At 43.8% G+C, this 21485-nt stretch overlaps 1 protein-coding gene across 2 annotated transcripts in view; it reads right to left on the reverse strand.

The window, feature by feature from the left end:
• The window catches only part of GXYLT1 (glucoside xylosyltransferase 1), a 57362-nt gene that overhangs the window by 33359 nt on the left and 2518 nt on the right, over window positions 1–21485 (reverse strand). Inside the window, exon 2 of one of the 2 annotated variants that reach the window (XM_075930109.2) lies at window positions 4249–4341. The exons of the other annotated variant lie outside the window; for it this stretch is intronic. Coding sequence (XP_075786224.1) covers window positions 4249–4341 — 93 coding nt within the window. The remainder of the gene's footprint in view (window positions 1–4248; window positions 4342–21485) is intronic. 2 annotated transcript variants of the gene reach the window in all.

Consider the following 21485-nt stretch of genomic DNA (forward strand, 5'->3'; position numbering starts at 1 on the left):
CTGCTGCTCCCCCACCCCAAAGCCAATTAGGGCCTGGAGGACGGGGAGTGCCCGAAGCCTTCTCCGCTCTGTCCCTGCCCTGCGAGCAGCGTGCGGCAATTCAAAGCGCTGCTCACAGAGTGGGGGCAGTGTGTAGAAGGCTTTGCGCACTCTCCTGCCCCAGGCCTTAATTGGCCTGGAGGCACAGGAGCGCGTGAAGCCTCCTCCCACCCTGCCAGGAGCATGTGGCACTTTGAAGTGCTGCGCGCGGCTCGCAGGGCCAGGGGGGAGAGTGGAGGAGGGTTCGCACGCTTCCCCGCACCTGGGCCAATCAGGGCCTGGGGATGGAGGAGCTGCATGAAGCTTCCTTTGCCCTGCCCCGGTCCTGCGAGGAGCCCATGGCACCTCGCAGGGCAGGAGGAGGCTTCACATGCTCCCCCGCCCCCCAGACCCTGATTGGCCTGGGGGTGGGGAAGCGTGCAAAGCCTCTTATAGGGCATGGGTGCCTAGTGGGAAGGGAGGGCAAAGGGGCTTCTCCCACCCCCAGACCAATAAGGGTATGGGGCTGGGGTAGCCCCGCCCTTCCAGGATGGCCTGGGGTTACTTCAAAAGTTTTTGAAGTGACCCCCAGGCAAAAATTATTGCCCATCCCTGCCTTAGAACCTAATCTTACTAGCTAACCAATAGAGCACAGGATGCAACATTAAATTGTGAGCAGAGGTGAGAAATGATTAATTAGAGACCCCGTGAAGAGAACCAAACTACTGATTCCATGTGCCTGCACTTTGTTGAGGTGTACAGGTTCTTTCAAAACCATCTAGACTGCAGTTTCTTTTTTGAGAAATCCTTTTTCTAAAAAGTGCTTTCATGCAATTATGCAAATGAAGTGCGAGATTTGTAAATCCACATTTCAGAAAAGGAATGTAGCTTTAGAAGTCTATGTCTAAACATTTCCCCTTCCATTCAGGACTGAGCGCCCCATGCCACCATCACTTTATACAGACCTAGTCCCTTCTCAATGTGATCTCATAACCAGGGACAGCAAAACTGTAGGGATATGACAAATGTTCCCATAATGGAAACATTTGATGTATATTTCTTGCACTACAATATTTTGCAGAAGCCAGTGCAGGACCTGGAGAAGGGACTGAAGCAGCTCCCATAACACACGAGATATGGCTAGACTTCTGGGGGGAAGGTAGAAATAGATCTCCTCTTCCTGTCTTCCAGCAATTGTGGGTTCTGGCAGAGACACAGAGCCAGCCAGAGGGTCAAGAGCATGTGCACTAACCTCTGGAGAGCACAGGACACAAGTACCAGCTGCTGAAGAATAGAAATAGGAACTGCCAGAATGCCCCTTCCCAGTTTGAAGCCTGCTCCCACTCACCATCGAAAGTGTCAGGTTTCTTCCCTAGCACCACCTCCTATCCATCCTCCCCTCCCCCTCCACCTAAGCATATGATGACCAGTAACAGCTACAGAACTTACATACATTGGAAAATAGCATTAGAAATATTTTAGATATATAAATTGAATTATTTTAATGAAGTTTGTCAGCAATAAATACAGAGGAAAACACAACATGATGAGGCAGCTGTCCAAATCACAAGCAGACCATTAACAGTCCAACAACAGGTTAGGAACCTCTGCTCTAGATGAAGTCTAAACATAAAAAAATTATTGAATTTATAGTCAACTTCTGTGCATACTAATGTTGCTTTTAAGACAACTGTGACCTCTATTCTTGGTCATTTGTCTGGGGCAATGGTAGAAGTGCCTTGTGAAATATACAAGTTCTGTACAGAAGCCATTTCTGTATTAGTACAATATGCTAAAATAAAGTTAGCTTGGTATCAGCACAGAGCACACAACAAACCTGTGTTCCCTTGAATCCTTGTGTTTAAGCAAGACGTTGATGTGTTATCATGGTTGATCTACTTTGGAAACCATTTAATAACATTCTTACCTTGAACTGTTCACATGTGACTATCAAACCTAACACTGTATGAATGCATTAAATAGCACAATCTTTCAAATTAAGATAATATGTAAATGAGAATTTACCACCTATGAAAAATCTTCCCACAGTGGAAAGGTTTGCCAAGAATCTGTCTACAATATTATCCATTCTCAACAATCTTCCAAAATAAATTATGAAAAAGATAAATATGTGCATAATCTTTAATTTAAATATATCTTAATGCCATAAACTGGAATAAAGAGTTACACGCAAAGTTACCTACAAGTTATAAAAAGCTGCTTTGCAAATACGTTAACTTTTTACAGTCAGGCCAAAACTCATTCATATGTACAGTTCCAAACACTATAAAATGAAATAAAATGTTACACATGAATCTGTTTGGTTCAAGAACTCCTCCTAACCTGTAAGATCTAGAAGCACCAACTTTGGTATGCAGCTTCCTCTTACCCTAACTTAAACCAAGGTCACGGTTTGGTTGTGTCAGGAAAACGGAAGTGCCAGAAATGGGACTGTTTTCCATTACATGGAAAGGGAGGGGGCAGAGAGAGAAGGAACGTGATACTGAGGAATGGCCAGCAAGGCTGGGAGTCCACCATCTTGCCTGCCACCAGACTGGGTGAGTAGTCCCCCTGCCCCTAACCCAGAGCCTGACCACACCCTATGGAGAGCCTGTAGGCTGTGGGGGATGGGCCACAGGAGAAGGGGCAGCCCCTGGATTCTCACTCCCCCTTTCAGACAGTCTGCAGGGGGGAGAGGAACTGTTGGAGGGCAGGGCTGCCCCCTGAGCCTGGCTCCACCCAACAGCCTCAAGGCCACAGGAGTGGCTGCTGGAGGTTGAGTTAGCCCCAGGAGCCCACCCTTCCCCCAAAAGCCTGCAGGGGGGAACCACTGAGGGTACGTCTAACCTAGCCCCCTAGTTCCAACTAGGGAGGCTAATGAGGGCGACCAAAATTGCTAATGAAGAGCAGGATTTAAATATCCCGTGCTTGATTAGCATATTCCCAGCAGGTCGCCATTTTGGAAACTGACTAGCCCGAAGTAACTGCCCGTGTATACACGTGACAAAGAAGCACGATTCTGAGAGAAACCCCTTAGTTCGAATTAACAGTTAAACCTCATTCCTTTCTGGTGTGAGGCTATAGGCTGGTGCATTGAGAGCACTTTTGAGGGACTTTAGTCTCCCTTAAGCACCAGATATACACAGTGAACGTCAAAGAACAGGACTGCCTTTCAGCAGAGAAGGTGGCTCTTTGAGCCCAGTGAACCGGGTATAGCTCAAGTTATAGCACTTCAGCCCTAATGGTAGCACTAAGCTAAGGGGTATTCAAATGGAGTAAACAGAAAAAACATACAGGGAGAAATGGAGAAGTAACCCTAACTAAGGTACTAAAGACTACTTTCACTAAGTATAACTATCAGACTTAAACACTGCTGGGAGCTCTCTCAGGTCAAGGACAGTTGAAAAAGAATTGAGGAGGGTCTGGTTGTTTAACTAGTGCTCTCAGCTAGTCATGAAATCCTAGAAAAATGTTAATAAGGAACTCCCTGTTTCAAATAAAAAAATCTGAGCATTAGAAATGAGAAACTGCAAAATATACTCTTGTTCTACCTATACTGTATTAATCTGCAGGTTTACAACTCACTGCAACCAATTTTATCTATTTGTTAAAAATGGTGACCCACAAATAGTTTTTCATGATGTTAGGTTAGAAGATTTTCTCACTTGTGGTAAATGTCTTAGGCAGAAAATAAATGTTGAAGATTAGCATTTAATAGACAAGCCTGGTCTGCTATTTATGAGTAGAGATTTCACTTAAATTTGATAAAATCACTAGACATGTCCATGTTGAAATGAGTCTCGTTCTATAAAATAGTAATACCCTGTTAAAGAGAGAGATCTAGTGAGTACATTTCAACATAATGTCTCTTGAAACAAAAGCTCACTGCTATAACAATTATTCTATTGCCTTTTATATTTACATGGCAAGGACTTGTAAGCCAGTTAATAATTCCTAAGTAGTAATAAAACAAAAAGAAATAATGCATTAAATACAAAATATTAAATATTCTCTGAATTTCTTCTTCATATTTAATTTCTTAGGTTACTTGATAATGAAAAGTGTCATTAAAAGGGCATGCAATGTCCAGTTTAAGACAATTGTACTATGAGAACAAAAAAAATTTATCTGAAGTAAATTTCAAGTGTGCTTAACTTCCCAGTTTGTCATATAAGAAATGATACTGGCTGCACCTGTCTGCAACTGAGTAATATGTTTATTGGAGCCTACCTAAAAGCAGCTTCCCAAAAGCAGTTCATTCCACAAACATCAGAGGGCAGCATCCAATAGGAATTCCAGTAAGAGACAGACAATTTCTTACACCTGACAGGATAAGACAGAAATAACAATCCTATAAGAACATTACTCTTTTTACATAAAAAATGAAATGGATTATTTTCACCCCAACATCAGAACTATGGCATAGTAGTTCCATAAAGAATACTAGCTTATACTGTATCAGGGCTTAGATAATAAACCAGATACCTACTAGCTCAAACACTAAATATATTAGTTTGAGCAGTGGTCCCCTCTTTTACCTCTCACCCCTCCCATCACCTGCAGGGGTCAGAGACACATGGACAGGAATAAAGGGGACAATGTGGGGGCCATAGCTGGGGGTCAGCAGTTAGGCCCCTTGGTGCAGAGCCAGCATCCGGGGCCGTGAGCAGAGCCCCAGGTCCAAGGCTGTAACTGGGACCCAGGATGTAGGACCAGTAGCCAGAGCCAGGAGCAGAGCAGGGTGCATTTTTTTTCCAATGAGAACTTAAATGTTGCAGAAATTGATGGTGTAAGTCCCCACATGGTCCAGGGCAAGCTTTCAAATTTGCCATGGCCAAGTGGCAAAACACTATCTATATTACAGAGGTATTTTATTAGAATCAAAGGGTACCTTGAGAATACTGGCTCCCTTGTGCCAAGAAGCAATGTGACCTTCCATTTAAGTATTCCCAGAATCTTTTTTCTTCTAAGATCTTGTCTAGTCTAGAAAAATAAATGCTTTCTATTCAAAAAACCATGTTTTAAATCAACAGGCTTCAAAGCCTTAGTGTAGATGGGGCCATTAGTATTTTATCGTAACATATGATAACTCTTCAAACAGAGGTTTTTTCCTCTAGACAGCCTATATCAGTCCTAAATTAGGGATGTTAAAAGTCAGTTGAATAGGTAACCGTGTAAGCACTGAAAATCTCAGCTGTTACACAACTACACACTGCGGGCTCTGCAGTATAAAGCTTAAGTAAGATGCAAAGCCTCCCCAGGAGCTGGGCCACCAGCCGCTGCCAGGCCAGCTCCTGGGGAAATGGCTTCCCTGCTGCAGAGAAGCCTCTTACTTGGGAGTGGAGCTGGCAGCCCTTGCCTGCCCAGCTCCCAGGGAGAAGGCTTCCCTACCCTACCAAAGTGAAGCCTTCTCCCCACCAGCAGAGCAGGCAGCCTTTGCCTGCCTGGCTCCTAGGGCAAGACACCTCACTGCCCTGCTGCAGCTCCAGGATATGGCTGAGTATAATTGACCCACTAACCGATAAGCTAATACTCTCACATCCCTATCCTAAAGTAGAATAGATTTTTAAATATCATCTTTTTTCAAATGACATTTTGTCTCTTTAAATATGATTTCCATCCACCAAAAACTTTCATTTCATATGAGAATCTGACAAACCAAAGTTTGTTTATTACCATTGTTCATAAAACTAAGTGCAAGAACCTTATTTTCTTTAAAAACAACAAATAGTCTGGTAGCACTTTAAATACTAACAAAACACATAGATGGTATCATGAGCTTTTGTTGGCACAGCCCACTTCTTCAGGTGACGGGGGCGCTGGATGTCCAGACCAAGAAAGCTTATATTTTTGTGCAGTATCATAACCACCATCTTTGGCAAGATTTCCTCTTTCATATTAATGACGAATGCAATCATTTCTTGACCTCTACTAGACTAAGAGCTGAAATAGCAGGTTCTATTGCTGCCCCACCCACTTTTACACAGTAGTAGGCAAGGAGTGATTAGAAAAAGTTTTTAAAATGCATGTTCAAAGGCCTATGCGAGCAAATCAACTATAGAATTTCACTTAAGCACACACTTCAAAATGATAAATTTGAAGATCTCAAAGCGCAGAGAGACTCTGAAGTGACCTCTTACGCTTTATTTTTTCCAGGGCCATAACTAGGCTGGAGCGAGAAGAGCAGTTGCCCAGGACATAGGGCTGACAGGGACACAAAAATGGAGCAATTAGGGTCAGCAGCATCAGGCTCTTCTTCCCATAGCAATGGGCTTAACACCGTTGAATAGAATCCAACGACACTGTTGTTCTTTCTAGAGGGTGCTAAAACGCTTAGCTACAGCTCTGAGTTTTTGTAACTTGAAATGTATCTACCCTCCTTTGCACTCTATGGATGAAAAGCACTTTGGGAGAATGGGTGATGAAATAATGTTTTGTGTAAGTGTAAAAGAAGAGAACCGCATAATGTTATAATACATTATAATTGCATTATCTTGATTACTACAGCAATTTGGCACTTCCTTTCTCAGACTCAAGGACATCTAGAATACACGACTACCTACTCAACCTGGAACATGAACATTAAGTTGAATTCTTTCCTGCTTGTCCTTCATAATTACTACAGATTTTGGACTGGATTTAAACAATTCCTTTGAAACTAAGGATGTTAAATATCGATTAATTTACTAGTCAAGTAGACGATGGAATCAACTAGTTGATAGGCACTTCCGCATTCTTCCTCTGAAATGTACAAGAGCCCCAGTAGGGGCTCTTGTGCATTTCAAAGCAGAAGCACCCATGTGGAGCACGGAGTCAGCAGGACTTTCCACTGGCCCCGGGGCTGCATGTGGCGTGCCAGCTTTGAAATGTACAAGAGTCCCCACAAACATGCAGCAAATTGTGAAATTCATATTGTAAGTTCATATCTCCTGTATGCCTTCTAAGACTTAATCACCAGAAAGCAGTTAACAAGAGCTAATAATCAAATAAAACTATCTGAAAATTAGTTAAAGTCTTTTGACACAAGATAACTTATTAATTTACATTGCATAAGTATCAGAAACGTTCAAAAAAAATTAAGTGCTGTGCCTGCTTTAATAAGTAAAGATGTTGGATAGTCAGTGTTGGCTAGGCAAGAGCAGAGGTCATCTCCAATGAGGTGAGAGCAGAAAGTGTTTTAACAGCAATGAGTTTAAAAATAAAGTAAGTCAAAGCAGAAAAAACTGATTCACAGAGAATATGGCACCACAAAAGGCACAAGTACTCTCAAGGCTTCACTGAAAGTTCTGGGTATTTCTCCTCCACAGACATCCAGGAGTTAGAAAAATGTTTGGTGCATAATTTAGAATCAACAAGTAGTCAATGAAGATTTCAGTGTTCTAGCCTTAAAACAAAGCACTGGGAGTCGAGGAGCTGACAGCCACGCTGGGCCACTGGGCAAGATGGGGGGGGGGGGGCAGCTCCACTCTCCGGGAAGGGGCCGGGCCAAGGCAGCCAGTCCTCAGTGCCACCTGGAATGCATCACACTGCTCACCCCAGCCTTTAGAGAAGGGGTGGCCAACCCATTTAACAAAGAGAGCCAAAACAGTGGCAGAAAAAATGCGAAGAGCCTCACCAGAATTGTTAAAAAAAAAAAAAAAAAAAAGCAGCGAGCACCCCAGAACAGAATTGTTGAGCAGAAACATTAAAAACAAATGGTTTTTAAAAAGGAGGGTGCCCCTTTAAGATGGCCGCCACCTTGGGCGCCATTTTTAAAACCCTGCAGCTCTGACCCGGTAAGCACTGGGAAGCCGGCGAGTGGGGGAAGAACTGAAGAGGGCTGTTTGGGGGCGGGGGGGAACATGCAGGAGAAGCTTCGCAAGCCGCACTTTTGGGGAGCAAGAGCCACATGTGGCTCGTGAGCCATGGGTTGGCTACGGCTGCTTTAGAGCCTCCCAGAATGCACCATGCAGTGCTACACCATCAATTTAAAGGACCTGGGGTCCAGGTGCCATCACTGGCACAACAGCAGCAGCTGGGAACCCTGGGCCCTTTAAAATTACTGGGCCCCATGGCAGTTGTTCCCCCTCACCAGGTGAAGTATTCAGTGGTGGAGGAGCCACATTCATTAAAAGGGGACAGGGGGCATGCTAGCATCCTCTTAGCTCAAATAAGCAATTTGAGATTTTGCCATGGGAAAGCCAATTAACTTCTAAGGGTATGTCTACACTACGGGACAAGGTCGAATTAGGATGCAAACTTCAGCTATGTTAATTGCTTAACTTAAGTCAAAGGAAGTTAATGTGACTTTTGGTGCTGCAGGAAGTTGGAGAGAGAACACTCTCCCTTCGACTTGCCTTACTCCTCGTAAAAGCAGGACTACTGGCATCGACAACTGTGGCCCTCTCAGTTCAAATTAGCATGTCCTCACTAAACTAGCTTATTTGAACCCAGAAAGATCAGCAGCAGCAGCTTCAATCTCCTCTGTAGAGTAGACGTACCCTAAGAGAAGCTACTGAAGCTAAGTGCACTTTTTTTTTTTTACATAAAATAATAAAGGCACACGTACTAGAAATTTTTCTTTATTAAAGTTCTCAACTTTCACAACTTTATCCAATAGTCTATCCCTGGTGGAATTCTATACCAAAAAAAGAAAGATTCTGTGCACAATATTCTAAAATTCTGTAAAATTTTCATATGTCAAAAATAAAGATACAATCACGCCAGTTTCAATTATTTTTGATCGTTCATTTCAAAATACCTGTCAGCAAGTATTTCTGTAACAATACAGACAACAACAAAAATTCAGGAAATGTGGCATATTAACTCTGAGTAATAATTCATTTAAACTACAATACAGAACCATATTTCCCATACACATCAGAAGCAATGCAAAGGTTTGGGAGAGTCTGGGGAAATGGATGAGCGGAGGGAGAGGAAAGTAAATTTCTGAGAAAGAGTCTGGGTGTGAAGTTGGAAGGGTGTTGGGTATGAATGGGAAGTGTATGGAACAGGTTTTATTGGAGAGGATTGTTAGAGTTTCTCCCATGCAGCCCTGGCTGACCCCTAGCCTCTCCCATTCCATCAGGCACATCTGCCCCGTCCTCATATGTCTCTGTTCCCCCACCCAGTGTAGCCAGACAGGAACCCCCCCCCCCGTAACATCCATTTTTGCTTGCTTGGAGCACACAGGGCACACAGAGCAGTAAAATCAGCAGAGTCTTTGTAGCCTTGACAGAAGGCCCGGATATGCTGGCTGCTGTGACCCTGGATGGCTGTAAACAGAGATACGCCAATTGCTGACCAAGAGGCTGCCGAGGACTGCCCTTGAATGAAACCCATATTGATACGAACACACACTCGTCCGGGGGAGGAATCTCGTGCCCAGTAAAGAATGTCTAGTATGCACAATTTAGTTCTCTCTCTCGCAACTGTAAATTAACTCGAAACTCCCTTGTAAGAACTGGCGTCACAAAGACAGACCAACACAATTTGGCATCTTAGATAAGAAAGAGGATACGGGCCCCTTTGGGTATAAAGATGGGTCCAGCAGCACATTTACTCTGAGTGTCAATCTCTCATTTATCTGCTGGTCGGGTTAGGTGATTGGCCTCCCGAGGTTCCACGGGGACGCCCACCTCATATTCGTCTTTCCTAGGAATTGAGGGACCGGCCCTGGCCTGATACGCTGGAGTCAAGAGGCACAGAAGGGGGTAAAAATTGTACCTGTATGTGTCCTTTGTCTTAACTGGACACATACAGGTACAATTTAGACTTAGAGCTCTTTAAAGATTAAGCTGTCACTGGTACCATTATTTCTATTTTCTATCTTTATTTTCTTTGTAACCATTTTTTAAGATCTATATTTGCTAGCAGTTAAGAAACAGAGCAACAGCCATTGTAACCATATGATTTATAAGCTTTTTTAATAAACCTGTAACTGTTTAAGCTTTAACCTGACTCCTTCAGTTGCTGTAACAGAACCAAGCACAATTTAAAAGAACTCCAGCCAGTCATAGGGAGCAGACGCAGGCAGAGCTGTGCATTTGGATCGTGTCGCCTCCAGGGTACAGATCCGTAGGGGCATCCGTCAGCCTTCCCTAGGCTGCCCGCTGCAACGGGACCTTGGTCCTAGCAGCTAAAGACACGGGTGTAATAAGCTCTCCCTGCAAATTCTGGGGCGTCTGTCAGCCTGTTGCCGCAAAGGGACCCCAGTCCTAGCGGTCAAAGACACGGACGTTAAACTTTCCAGGGCGCCCGTCAGCCTTCCCTAGGCTGCCCGCTGCAACGGGACCTAGCATCCCAGCAGTTGAAGACTTGGGTGTACACACACACACACACACACACACACACACTGCCCTGACCATCGGCTGACACCCAGCAAGTCCCCTGTCCCTATGTAATTCTGTACCCCCTCCCCACATGAGTCTCTTTGTGTCCTCTCCCAGCCAATCCTCTATCTCTGTGTAGTTCTACACCAGTTCTCCCATCCCCATGTGTCTCTGCACCACCCTCCCTCCATTGCCCTGTGCCTCCACTCCCATTCAGATCCTGCCCCGACCTTCCTCCCCCAGTAGCCCTTATGAGCCTGTATAACCCTCCCAGAACCGCACAGCCCCATCTCCTGAACTGGCCATAGGTGCTGTGAGAAAGTTAGCTTTCTCTGCGTTAGCTGGCTGTGAGAGGAACTTTTGTTCAAATGCCACAGCATGACTGAAAAAATGTTAAGACTAGCCATTAGCTTTCTGCGATATATATAACTCCACAGATTGTTAATTCAGTCTTCTTTAATACGATGTTCCCATCCCAATTAAGTATTTTCACAGGAGCTATGAGCAATAGTTGACTTTCAAGAAAATGCTACTCAAGAGGTCATTGCTGTTGAGGTTTAATTGCTCTGGACAATTTCCTCCCTCTTCCCCCCCAGATGTCCTTTAGGAACAATTCATACCAACCCTTTCCTTCAGCTCTTTGGGATGAAGTACATTTTTTTCTATTTTGTAGTTTCAGCTATTTCAGCTAACCTTTAGACTTCCGATACCTTTGCAAGACATCTCTGAGTACTATTTCTCTCCTTCCCAGAATAAACCCATAAGCAGAAAGAGTCTAATTCCATTAGTTCATACCAAATGTTTGCCTCTTCTAGAGTTAGAGGTGCAATGAGGTGAGCATGGCCATCCCCTTCAAGAGTAGGACAATAGGCCTCTCAAAGAGTGTTCAACCCCACATCCCTATCCGTTTGAGTGGCCCTGAGCCGATAACCAAGCCTCATCTCTATGAGGTGGTCAGGCCTAGTGCCCAGTCAGTAACAACAGTTCCTCCCTACAGGACAGTGATGCCTAATGGCCAGAGTAAGTAACAACTAGGGATGTTAGATATCATTTATTTTAGTAACTATGCAGCTGCAACAATTTTTACTGGTTACACAGTTACTAAAATGCCACTCTCGGGGGGCAAGGCTAGGAGCCAGTGCACTCCTGAGACCATTGCTTGGGAACCCCTGCCACTCTGCACTGCTGCCTCTGTATCAGAGGCAGCAACACAGGGAGGCAGAAGCCCCTGTCCAGGAGGGACACTCATTTACTGCAGAACAGTGAGGCCTAGCAGTCAGTCAACAACAATGCTCCCTTTTAGGGCAATAGAGCCTAATGGCCACAATCACAAAATCAACAGTCTCTTCCAGCATTTGCCTCCCACTCCTTTCATGCAGGGCAGTATGGTCTAGCAGCCAGAGCCAATGGCAACAACTGTAGTGTCTCACTAGAGGTTAATGGGGTTAGGGGACGGGGACGCGGGCCCACCCTCTGACCGAGTCCCAAACTAGGGCCCTGTCAGCAGTGGAGAGGTCCACCACTAGCTGAGGGCAGAGGGTGTAACTTCCCATCCTGGGCTACTTCCTACTAGGCTCGCTGTTGTAATTTTCTTTGCCATTTTCCTCTGAACTGGGGGCTTTTCCAGATGTTTCTCACTGGCTGGTCTCTGTGGCTGAGTCTACTGGCAGTTCCTACTCAGGAGCTTCCAAGATGGCAGTCAGCCTTGAATGAGCTACTCCACAGGACTTTACAGTTGACATCCAGCTGCAGCATACCCAGCAGGGCTGTGGGGACGAGGTCTTCTCAGTCAGGTTGCCAGTAGGGATGTTAGCCTACAGTCACGTAAACAATTAACTGATAAGCCTAGGCACCTCCTTTCCTCACCCCTGTGCAGCTGCTTTTCAAGCCAGCTCTCAAAGCATATCAGTTCCCGTGGGCCCGCCTGCCTCCCCTTGCTGCCTCCTATAGAGGCATCAAGGGAGGGCACGAAGGGTGCTGGAGGGAGTTGTCTTAAAAACCGGCTCTGCAGTGCCGCCTGCCGTCTCCCCACCTGGTGCTGTTGCCTTCATGAGAGGCAGCAGCATGGGGGCGGAGGGGAGAGCAGGTGAGGCTACCGCAAAGCAGAGCATATCTCACGGAGCAGCCTCTGTCCATGGCAAGCCTGGGTCTGCCACAGGCAACGGCTGCTTTGCAGTAGCAGCCCTTGTCTGTGGGGAGCTGAATGAGGTTGCTCTGCATCCCATGGAGTAGCCTCTGTCTGCGGAGAGCTTGGACCTGCATCAGAGGCAGCAATGCAGGGTGGCAGGCAGCTGGTCCATGAGAGGAGCTGGTTTTAAAATTGGCTCCCCTTGTGGACCAGCTCCCCCCTGCCACCCCTCACTGCTGCCTCAGATAGAGAGGGAGCAGTGCAGGGTGGCAAGGGACTCCCAGAGAGCAGAACCGGACTGCACTGGCTGCTGGCCCCACCCCTGGGGACTATCAAATAGCTGTAACAGCTAAAATTGTATGCAGTTACACGACTATTCAATTATATAACATCTAACATCCCTAGTAACCAGGGTTAACCCTTGCGGATCCAGTGCATGGTTTATACACCCTGTCACAAGGCATTAAAGATTTTTAACTTTAATTATATATTTCTTCTTAATCTATATGGAACAATAACTACTCAATGTTCTTCGTTTCTTTGCACACTTGATTGAACTATAGCTAGAAGAACATCTGAGCCCTGAATGAGCCTTCAAACTCCACCTAATAGCTAAAGAACGTAAATCCCTTAAATTGTTCATATGCTTTCTAGTTCCCAATCCCACTCATCCTGTTCTTCTGGTTTCCATAGTCTTAAAAACAAACCAGCTCCTTAGCCAAGAAATGTAACAAGATTTCACCCAATTATTCAGCAACCTGCTCTGCACTACTAGTCCAATCTGTGTTTAAAAAAAAAACCCAAAAAAACAAAAAAAACCCACCGGTAATTGTGGGTTTTATGATGAAAGAATGACAACTGCAAAAGTCTTAGAGCATGACCTAATAAAGTTTTTCAGAAATATTACTATTGTCAATTCAGGCCATGCCGTCTGTGGGGCAGTGATTTCAACAACATTGTCAAAACTAGCAAATGTTGTTTTACGTTTGGACATACAAGGCATCCATTCTTGGTTTTATTTCAACAGGACTTTACAATTCCTGCAAGGACACGTTTTGTATTACTCTTGACTAACAATATGGTCTTTAAATCTGACTCCTCTTTTTATTTCAGATGCTACCTCGGTTCTGTGAAAATTGCTTGGTAGTTCAGTAATATCTTTTGATATGATGGGCAATTAATATTAAACTACTACTGAGTTTTACTATTGCGCCAAACACTTAAAAAAGATGAAAACTTGTTCAAAAACAAAGTTAATCAACAGAGAACCCCTATTCCTCTAACTGTGGCAAGTGTGTGCTCTGCCAAGACATCACAGGTCCAGAGTTTATTAATCCTGTAGAATCAAAAAGAGTATGTTGTATTTGGCTATCAAACTCTAGTATTCATGCCCGTCAGTGTGAAAGAAGCTATTTGCATATATATTTGCACGTACATGCAATCACACTTAAGTTGCGGCCCTCGGCATGTGCTGCGAGTGTCATTGGGACCCCGGAGCTTCCAAAGTTGAGTAGCCCTGTGGTAGATGGATGGAAGCCCTTGCTCGGGCCAATGTGGTTGTCATACATACTAGACATGCACACCAAGTAACTGCCAACACTTTGAACATCTTGCTCTAAAATGCATATACACAATATGTCCAAGATCTCAGGGAAGATGGGGTACTGTGGGGTAAGATAAATAGTGTGATAACTGAAAGCTTAAAAAAACAAAAAACAACAACAACAACAAAACAGTGTTCCACTCCTAACATACCACACTTCATCTGGAGCTTACCATAATGATTTATGCCCTGTCAACTTACCAAGTAAACTTTGTTCTCTACACCAAATGCCTTGGAATACTGTCACCCTGATTCTTTGCTTTAGATCACACTAACTACATTCACAGAGTCAAGGTCAGCAATTTCCTAGGAAAAACTAGTTTAGGACAAGATATTGGTAAATACTGACTTAACCCCAGTATTAAACGAGGAGATGGGGAAAAAACTGCATAAGTGTCCAGCAAATTCATCAAGTGTAGAACTAATATTTTCAAACTTTGAATACATCCATTTAAAACTGAGGAACAGGGTTGGCCTATCCGCAACAAACTTTTGATTGTCTGCTATAGAATGCTGCATGGCCAAATGGACCTGGATTGGTATCTGCAAGTCTTCATGCTTCTAACTGCTTAATGGTTCAACCCTACAATTCTCCATTACTAATGTTTTCATAAAATTGAATGAATTTTAATTGTGCTTATTTAATATTGAAAACTAAAACAAGAGTCATGACGTATTATTTCTTTGGGAAAGTATCAGAGGGGTAGCCGTGTTAGTCTGAATCTGCAAAAGTAGCGAGGAGTCCTGTGGCACCTTATAGACTAACTGAAGTGTAGGAGCATAAGCTTTCGTGGGCAAAGAACCACTTCGTCAGATGCATCTGATGAAGTGGGTCTTTGCCCACGAAAGCTTATGCTCCTACACTTCAGTTAGTCTATAAGGTGCCACAGGACTCCTCGTCGCTTTCTTTGGGGAAAAAAAATTTAAAAAAATCAATGAGCAAGACATTTCAATGTTCAGTAAAATTACATACATTTGTATTACACACCCTGCAGTTTTACTTATTTGTATATCCCTCAATTCATCTCTGAAGCTACTATCTTATGTAATCACAATTTAAATATGCAATTTAAACTAAGTGTAAAGTGGTGTGCATTAATGAAACAGTTTTTAAAATAGTCCCTGTTTGAGGCATCTTCTTACTAGTTTCTCTCAGAATGGTAAAACCACAATTTAACCTGGTAAAAGCTACCTATGGTAAATACCATGTAACCTAAGTGCTAAATGCCGTTTAGCCTCTAAGACATGGTAGGCCTTCACCAAGTGAATCCAGACACAGCTAAAAGGTTCCTAGAAGGAAATTTCAGTTAACAAGACATGTTTTCTCTGCAGTTGCACTTGACCAAGCTCATGAGCAAAATAATGCTATAATCAAAGGCAACGGTAGAGGTGCTGCTCTAACACAAAGTTCCTTTAGCACTAGCAGGAGCAGCAGTGGCCAGGTTAAAAGAATTTGAAGCTGTAACACAGAAAGGAAGCACCTGAAAAGGACCTAAATACAAAGCACCATGAACTGGAAAGGTCCAGGCTTCTTTTGCATGTCAAGGCACTTGTTGAGGTCACAGGCAAACCCTTTCAACAAGGAGAAGTGAAGACTTAAACTGGTCACAGAAGAGACGGGACAGCAGCAATACACAATGTTTGTAATAGACTCATAGACTTTAAGGTCAGAAGGGACCATTATGATCATCTAGTCTGACCCCCTGCACAGTGCAGGCCACAGAATCTCACCCACCCCTCCCAGAATAATCCTCTCACTTATATCTCAGGGTATGTCTACACTACCCCGCTAGTTCGAACTAGCGGGGTAATGTATGCATACCGAATGTGCAAATGAAGCCTGGGATTTGAATTTCCCGGGCTTTATTTGCATAAGCCGGCCGGCGCCATTTTTAAATGCCGGCTTGTTCGAACCCCGTGCCGCGCGGCTACATGCGGCACGGGCTAGCTAGTTCGAACTATCTAGCCCGTGCCGCGTGTAGCCGCGCGGCACGGGGTTCGAACAAGCCGGCATTTAAAAATGGCGCCGGCCAGCTTATGCAAATAAAGCCCGGGAAATTCAAATCCCGGGCTTCATTTGCACGTTCGGTATGCATACATTACCGGGTAGTGTAGACATACCCTCAGATATTGAAGCCTTCAAATACTTTGAAGACCCCAAGATGCAGAGAATCCTCTAGCTGTGATCTGTACCCCATGCTACAGAGGAAGGCGAAAAACCTCCAGGGTCTCTGCCAATCTACCCTGAAGGAAAATTCCTTCCCGACCCCAAATATGGCAATCAGCTAAACCCTGAGCATGTGGGCAAGACTCATCAGCCAGACACCCAGAAAGTTCTCTATAGTAACTCCTATTATCCCTCCATTGACCTATTTCCCACTGATAATGAATGGTCAATTAGTTACCAAGATCATGTTATCTCATCAAACCATCCCCTTCATAAACCCATCTAGTTTAATCTTGAAACCAGATAGATCTTTTGCCCCCACTACTTCCCTTGGAAGGCCGTTCCAGAACCTCACTCCTCTAATGGTTAGAAACCTTCGTCTAATCTTCCTACTAGCCAGCTTATATCATTTGTTCTTGTGTCCACATTGGTAGTAAGCTTAAATAATTCCTCTCTCTCCCTGGTATTTATCCCTCTAATATATTTAAAATATATTTAAGAAGTGAAATCATGGCCCCCCTCAGCCTTCTTTTGGTTAAGGTAAACAAGCCAAGTTCCTTGAGTCTCCTTTCATAAGACAGGTTTTCCATTCCTCGGATCATCCTAATGGCCCTTCTTTGTACCTGTTCCAGTTTGAATTCATCCTTCTTAAACATGGGAGACCAGAACTGCACACAGTATTCCAAATGGGGTCTCACCAATGCCTTGTATAATGGCACTAACACCTCCTTATCCCTACTGGAAATACCTCGCCTAATACATCCCAAGATCGTATTAGCCTTTTTCGCGGCCATGTCACAATGTCGGCTCATAGTCATTCTATAATAAACCAGGACTCCGAGGTCCTTCTCCTCCTCCGTTACTTCCAAATGATGTGTCCCCAGCTTATAACTAAAATTCTTGTTATTAATCCCTAATGCATAATCTTACACTTCTCACTATTAAATTTCATCCTATTGCTATCACTCCAATTTACAAGATCATCCAGATCTTCCTGTATGATATCCCGATCCTTTTCTGAATTGGCAATAGCTCCCAACTTTGTGTCATCCGCAAATTTTATTAGGACACTTCCACTTTTGGTGCCAAGATCAGCAATAAAAAGATTAAATAAAATAGAGACTGCAAGACAAAACCAAGCCATTAACCAAGCCTATCCAATAAAATAAACTCTGCGGCTGTTTCTAGACTGGCAAGTTTTTCCGCAAAAGCATTTGCTTTTGCGGAAAAACTTGCCAGCTGTCTATACTGGCCGCTTGAATTTCCGCAAGAACACTGACGATCTCATGTAAGAAATCAGTGCTTCTTGCGGAAATACTATGCTGCTCCAGTTCAGGCAAAAGTCCTTTTTCGCAAAAGCTTTTGCGCAAAAGGGCCAGTGTAGACAGCTCAGATTTGTTTTGCGCAAAAAAGCTCTGATCCCAAAAATGGCGATTGGGACTTTTTTGCGCAAAAGCGCGTCTAGATTGGCCACGGATGCTTCTGCGCAAAAATGCTTTTGCGGAAAAGCATCCGTGACCAATCTAGACACTCTTTCCCACAAATGCTTTTAACGGAAAACTTTTCCGTTAAAAGCATTTGCGGAAAATCATGCCAGTCTAGATGTAGCCTGCCTGTTTGGTGTAGGGATGTTAAATATCAGTTAACTGAATAGTCAATTAACTTCACAAATTCTTATTGATTGGTCGATTGTTCTATTAGTCCCCAGTGGCGGGGCTAGCTCCCCTCATGGACTAGCTACCTGCCACTTTGCGCTGCAAAGTGTGGGGTGGCAGCAGCCTCTGTCTGGGTGAGTGTCTGAGCTCCCTGACCCAGGATAAGCTGAAACTAAGCCAGGCTGCTTGCCTGCCTGGCTCCTAATACACTTTAAATGCAGAGCCACAGCAGGGATAGGTCCTGGACCCAGTGCAAGCCAGGACTGAGCCAAGCTGCAGGCCAGACAGCTAAAAGCTTTACTTGCAGGTGGGGCCCAGAATGCATGTAGTCTATAACATTAACCTATAAGCTTTTGCTTATCAATTAATCAGTTAAATTGACTATAATGTTACATCTTTAGTTTAGAGCTCTCCCTTGCAAGACCATATTACAGCTCTTCTCCCTGAAAAATAACTGTTCCCTTTTAATATACATAGCTTGCCAAAAATGTGATGGTGGCAGATGTTAGAAAAGAAACAGGTGACCCAGGAGCGGATGGGATAAACAGACTACTTTATTGCTGACACTCGTTTACCTCAGACCCCCAACACAACGCTCTGAGTGGCAACGATTTGGCACCAGTTACACTCCTTTATCCATTTTAGTATATTAATTCACACGTCTATCGCTACTTCCCCTAAATCCTTATTTAGCAAAGTTAACTCCCATACAATGAATATTAATAAGCAGATGATGGATACAATTATACATGCCCCTGATTGTTGTTTACTGGTTTTAAGTTAAATCAGCATTACATATTGTCTTAATCAGCAGCTTACAGGGTGGGGAAAGAGCTCTGACCCTGAAAGTGTTTTTACAGAACAAGAAAGAAGACAAAACAAAGACACTGTTCAGTGCAACTATCTTTCTAGGCCGTAAAGACAAAGGGGAAAAACATGCTTAAAGGGCAATGTTGTGGCTGGACCCTTAACAACTAATGTGTAGCTATCCCAGGCATCTGTTAATTCGTACATATGCCAGTAGCAACCACCACGATTTCTTTCATCATGAAAAAGAGACATGGCCTCCTTTGTTGTTTCAGATAGGAAAACTACGCCTTAGCAAGAAATCCAACTGGATGACTATTTTGGATGGCTATGTTCAACCAGAAGATACAGCTCCAGCAGTTGATGTAATTTTAGATTGAGCAATTCTTAGTAACAAGTTTCAGCATGTAACTATGTTAGCTACACATTTAATGACTAGGTTCTGAAAGCTTTCACTCCACATCTCGAGACAGAGCTAAAATTTAGTAAAAGGATGACTATAATGTGGAATGTTTACTTTGCCAGTCTCAAGGGCCGGTCCAGAAGCAGGCAAGGAAAGACAATCAGGAGGACCCCCAAGTCTTACATCCCTCTACCAAACTAAGTATAAATTCTGAGCATCAAGGAATAAAAATGAATGGCTCAGAGGTCAGGGGACACTCAGCTTCAGACTTGCTCAAGGTGTGCTTGACTTTCACAACTTGCTCCAACCATTCCACCCTCTTCAGATGTGCAGACCGAATCCTCAGCCCCTTACCACCAATTCCTCCCACCTCATCCTCAAAAATGTAATTAATGTGTTAATAAATAATGCATTAATTTTGCTTTCAATTAATCACAGGCATTAACTGCAATGAATTGATAGCCCTACCATGAACTCTTAATGAGCTTAGTTTTTATAGCCATTAACAAACAAGCTCATCATCTAATAAACCATCTTGTTAGTCTTTAAAGTGCTACATAGTCCTGTATTTTGTTTCATTAACAAACAAGTAATGCTCATTGCCAATTACAGAGTTGACCTAAAAACAATTTGAGACAGGTCATCCTTATTTCCAGTCTTAGTTCAGGTAAGATTTTAAACTTTCTTTTACACAACTCTTCCTCTCCTTGTGACCAACAGTTTTTCCTTTACACCTGGATTCACTTATAGCCTTAATTTTTGAAATAGCACTGGTATGTGGGGTGAGAATGCTTACACTGGCTTATTTTAAGACAGTTTCTTTTTGTATTTAAAACACACCTGCAGGTCACCTCTATTAGTTAGAGGCCTTGTTTTTAGAAATGTCCCCTTATTCTAAGGGTGGTCAAACCACAGCTTATGAGATGCATGTTGTTCTTTTTACACAGTTTAACTGCAGCTCACACATTCCCCACACCACCTCATTCTCTTCAAGCTTGGGGTTTCTGCCCTGTGGCAGGATGGTGGGGCTAGGGTCTTTCTACTCAGTAGGGTGAGGGGGAACGTGTCTCAGGACTTCAGCCTTGCAGGGCGTCACAGCTCTTGAATTTCTGAAGACTGTCATATCTGGCATAGAGGATCAGTGCATTTCACCATCCCTACACTTATTTCATTATTTATTCTCTGAACCAGACTTCCTCCCTCCCAGGTGCAATCTCTCCCCAGCCACCCTCCCTGGAAGCTGTGGGAGGAAAGAGCCAGAGCCAGTTGGTGGAGGGGGGTGGAAAGGGGTCGGGAGGGGACAACAACTGGAGTGGTCTCAGGGTTGGATGAAGGCAGGAAAAGCCTGGGCCGGGAGGGCGGTCAAGAGTAGGAGCTGAGGGGCAAGGACAGCCTTGGGCTGGGCACAAGGGGGAGGAAGAGCTGAGGCGGGAGAAGCCTCAGACCCTCCCTGGCTGCAGCCTAGCCTAACCTCCCTGTGGCCGTAGGGAGCAAGCCAAGCCAGCCATGGCCTTGGCCAAGCCCAACTCCCTAGCGGCCTGAGGGAGCGAGACAAGCCAACTGCAGCCTCAGCCCAGAGGTGGGTAGACCCTGGCCTCAAGGAGGGCCTGGTGTCTGGAGGGGGAGAGAGCCAAGGCAGGCCAGGGCTGCCATCCTTGGTCTGGCCCTCCACAGCAGCCAGGGTGGGAGCCGGAGCTGCCTACCCCCAGAGAGTGGGCTTGGTGAGCAGAGGGCATGTCCTCCTAATTAGATTATAAAACCAGTAAGTGACAATAATAGATTAGATATTTATCTTTTATACAGGAACAATATCTACAATTCTGGTACAGTAGCTAAGGTAATCATGAAAAAACTTATCAATCCTTACATTTTAGATCAATCTGCTAACCAGATGGAATCCATAAGAAATACAAACCTATGATGCAGTCATGTAGTATTCAGTAACATTAATTCCTTTACTAGAATAAATAAAGAGTCTGATTAGACTCTACTGTGCAAACAAACACTGCTGTTTGTTCAATTATTAGATATTTCAGAACATTTTAAATAGAAAGTACTTTCTTGGCACCAGTTATTTAAATAGTATTCAAATGGGACATTAAAGTGCAATCAAGTGAACTTTTCCTTAGAACCAAAAAAACCCCTGTCAATAATGAACCAAAGAGATATAGTGAACTTAAAAAAAAAAACATTTTCTGCCTAAATGTTTTATCCAATATTGGAATGTTAGAATTAATACCATTATATATAATATCACCATGACATCATTTAAACCATAAATTCACTTAAAATTGCAGTGGTATTCACCATGCTGTACCAAGAATTCTTCTACGGAAGTACCTAAAGTACATCCTCATTTCCCTTACATCATTAAATTGCTCTAGGAAAGAACTC

Source organism: Pelodiscus sinensis, chromosome 1, assembly GCF_052426305.1.
Source record: "Pelodiscus sinensis isolate ZL-2025 chromosome 1, ASM5242630v1, whole genome shotgun sequence".
NCBI classification, from domain to species: Eukaryota; Metazoa; Chordata; order Testudines; family Trionychidae; genus Pelodiscus; species Pelodiscus sinensis.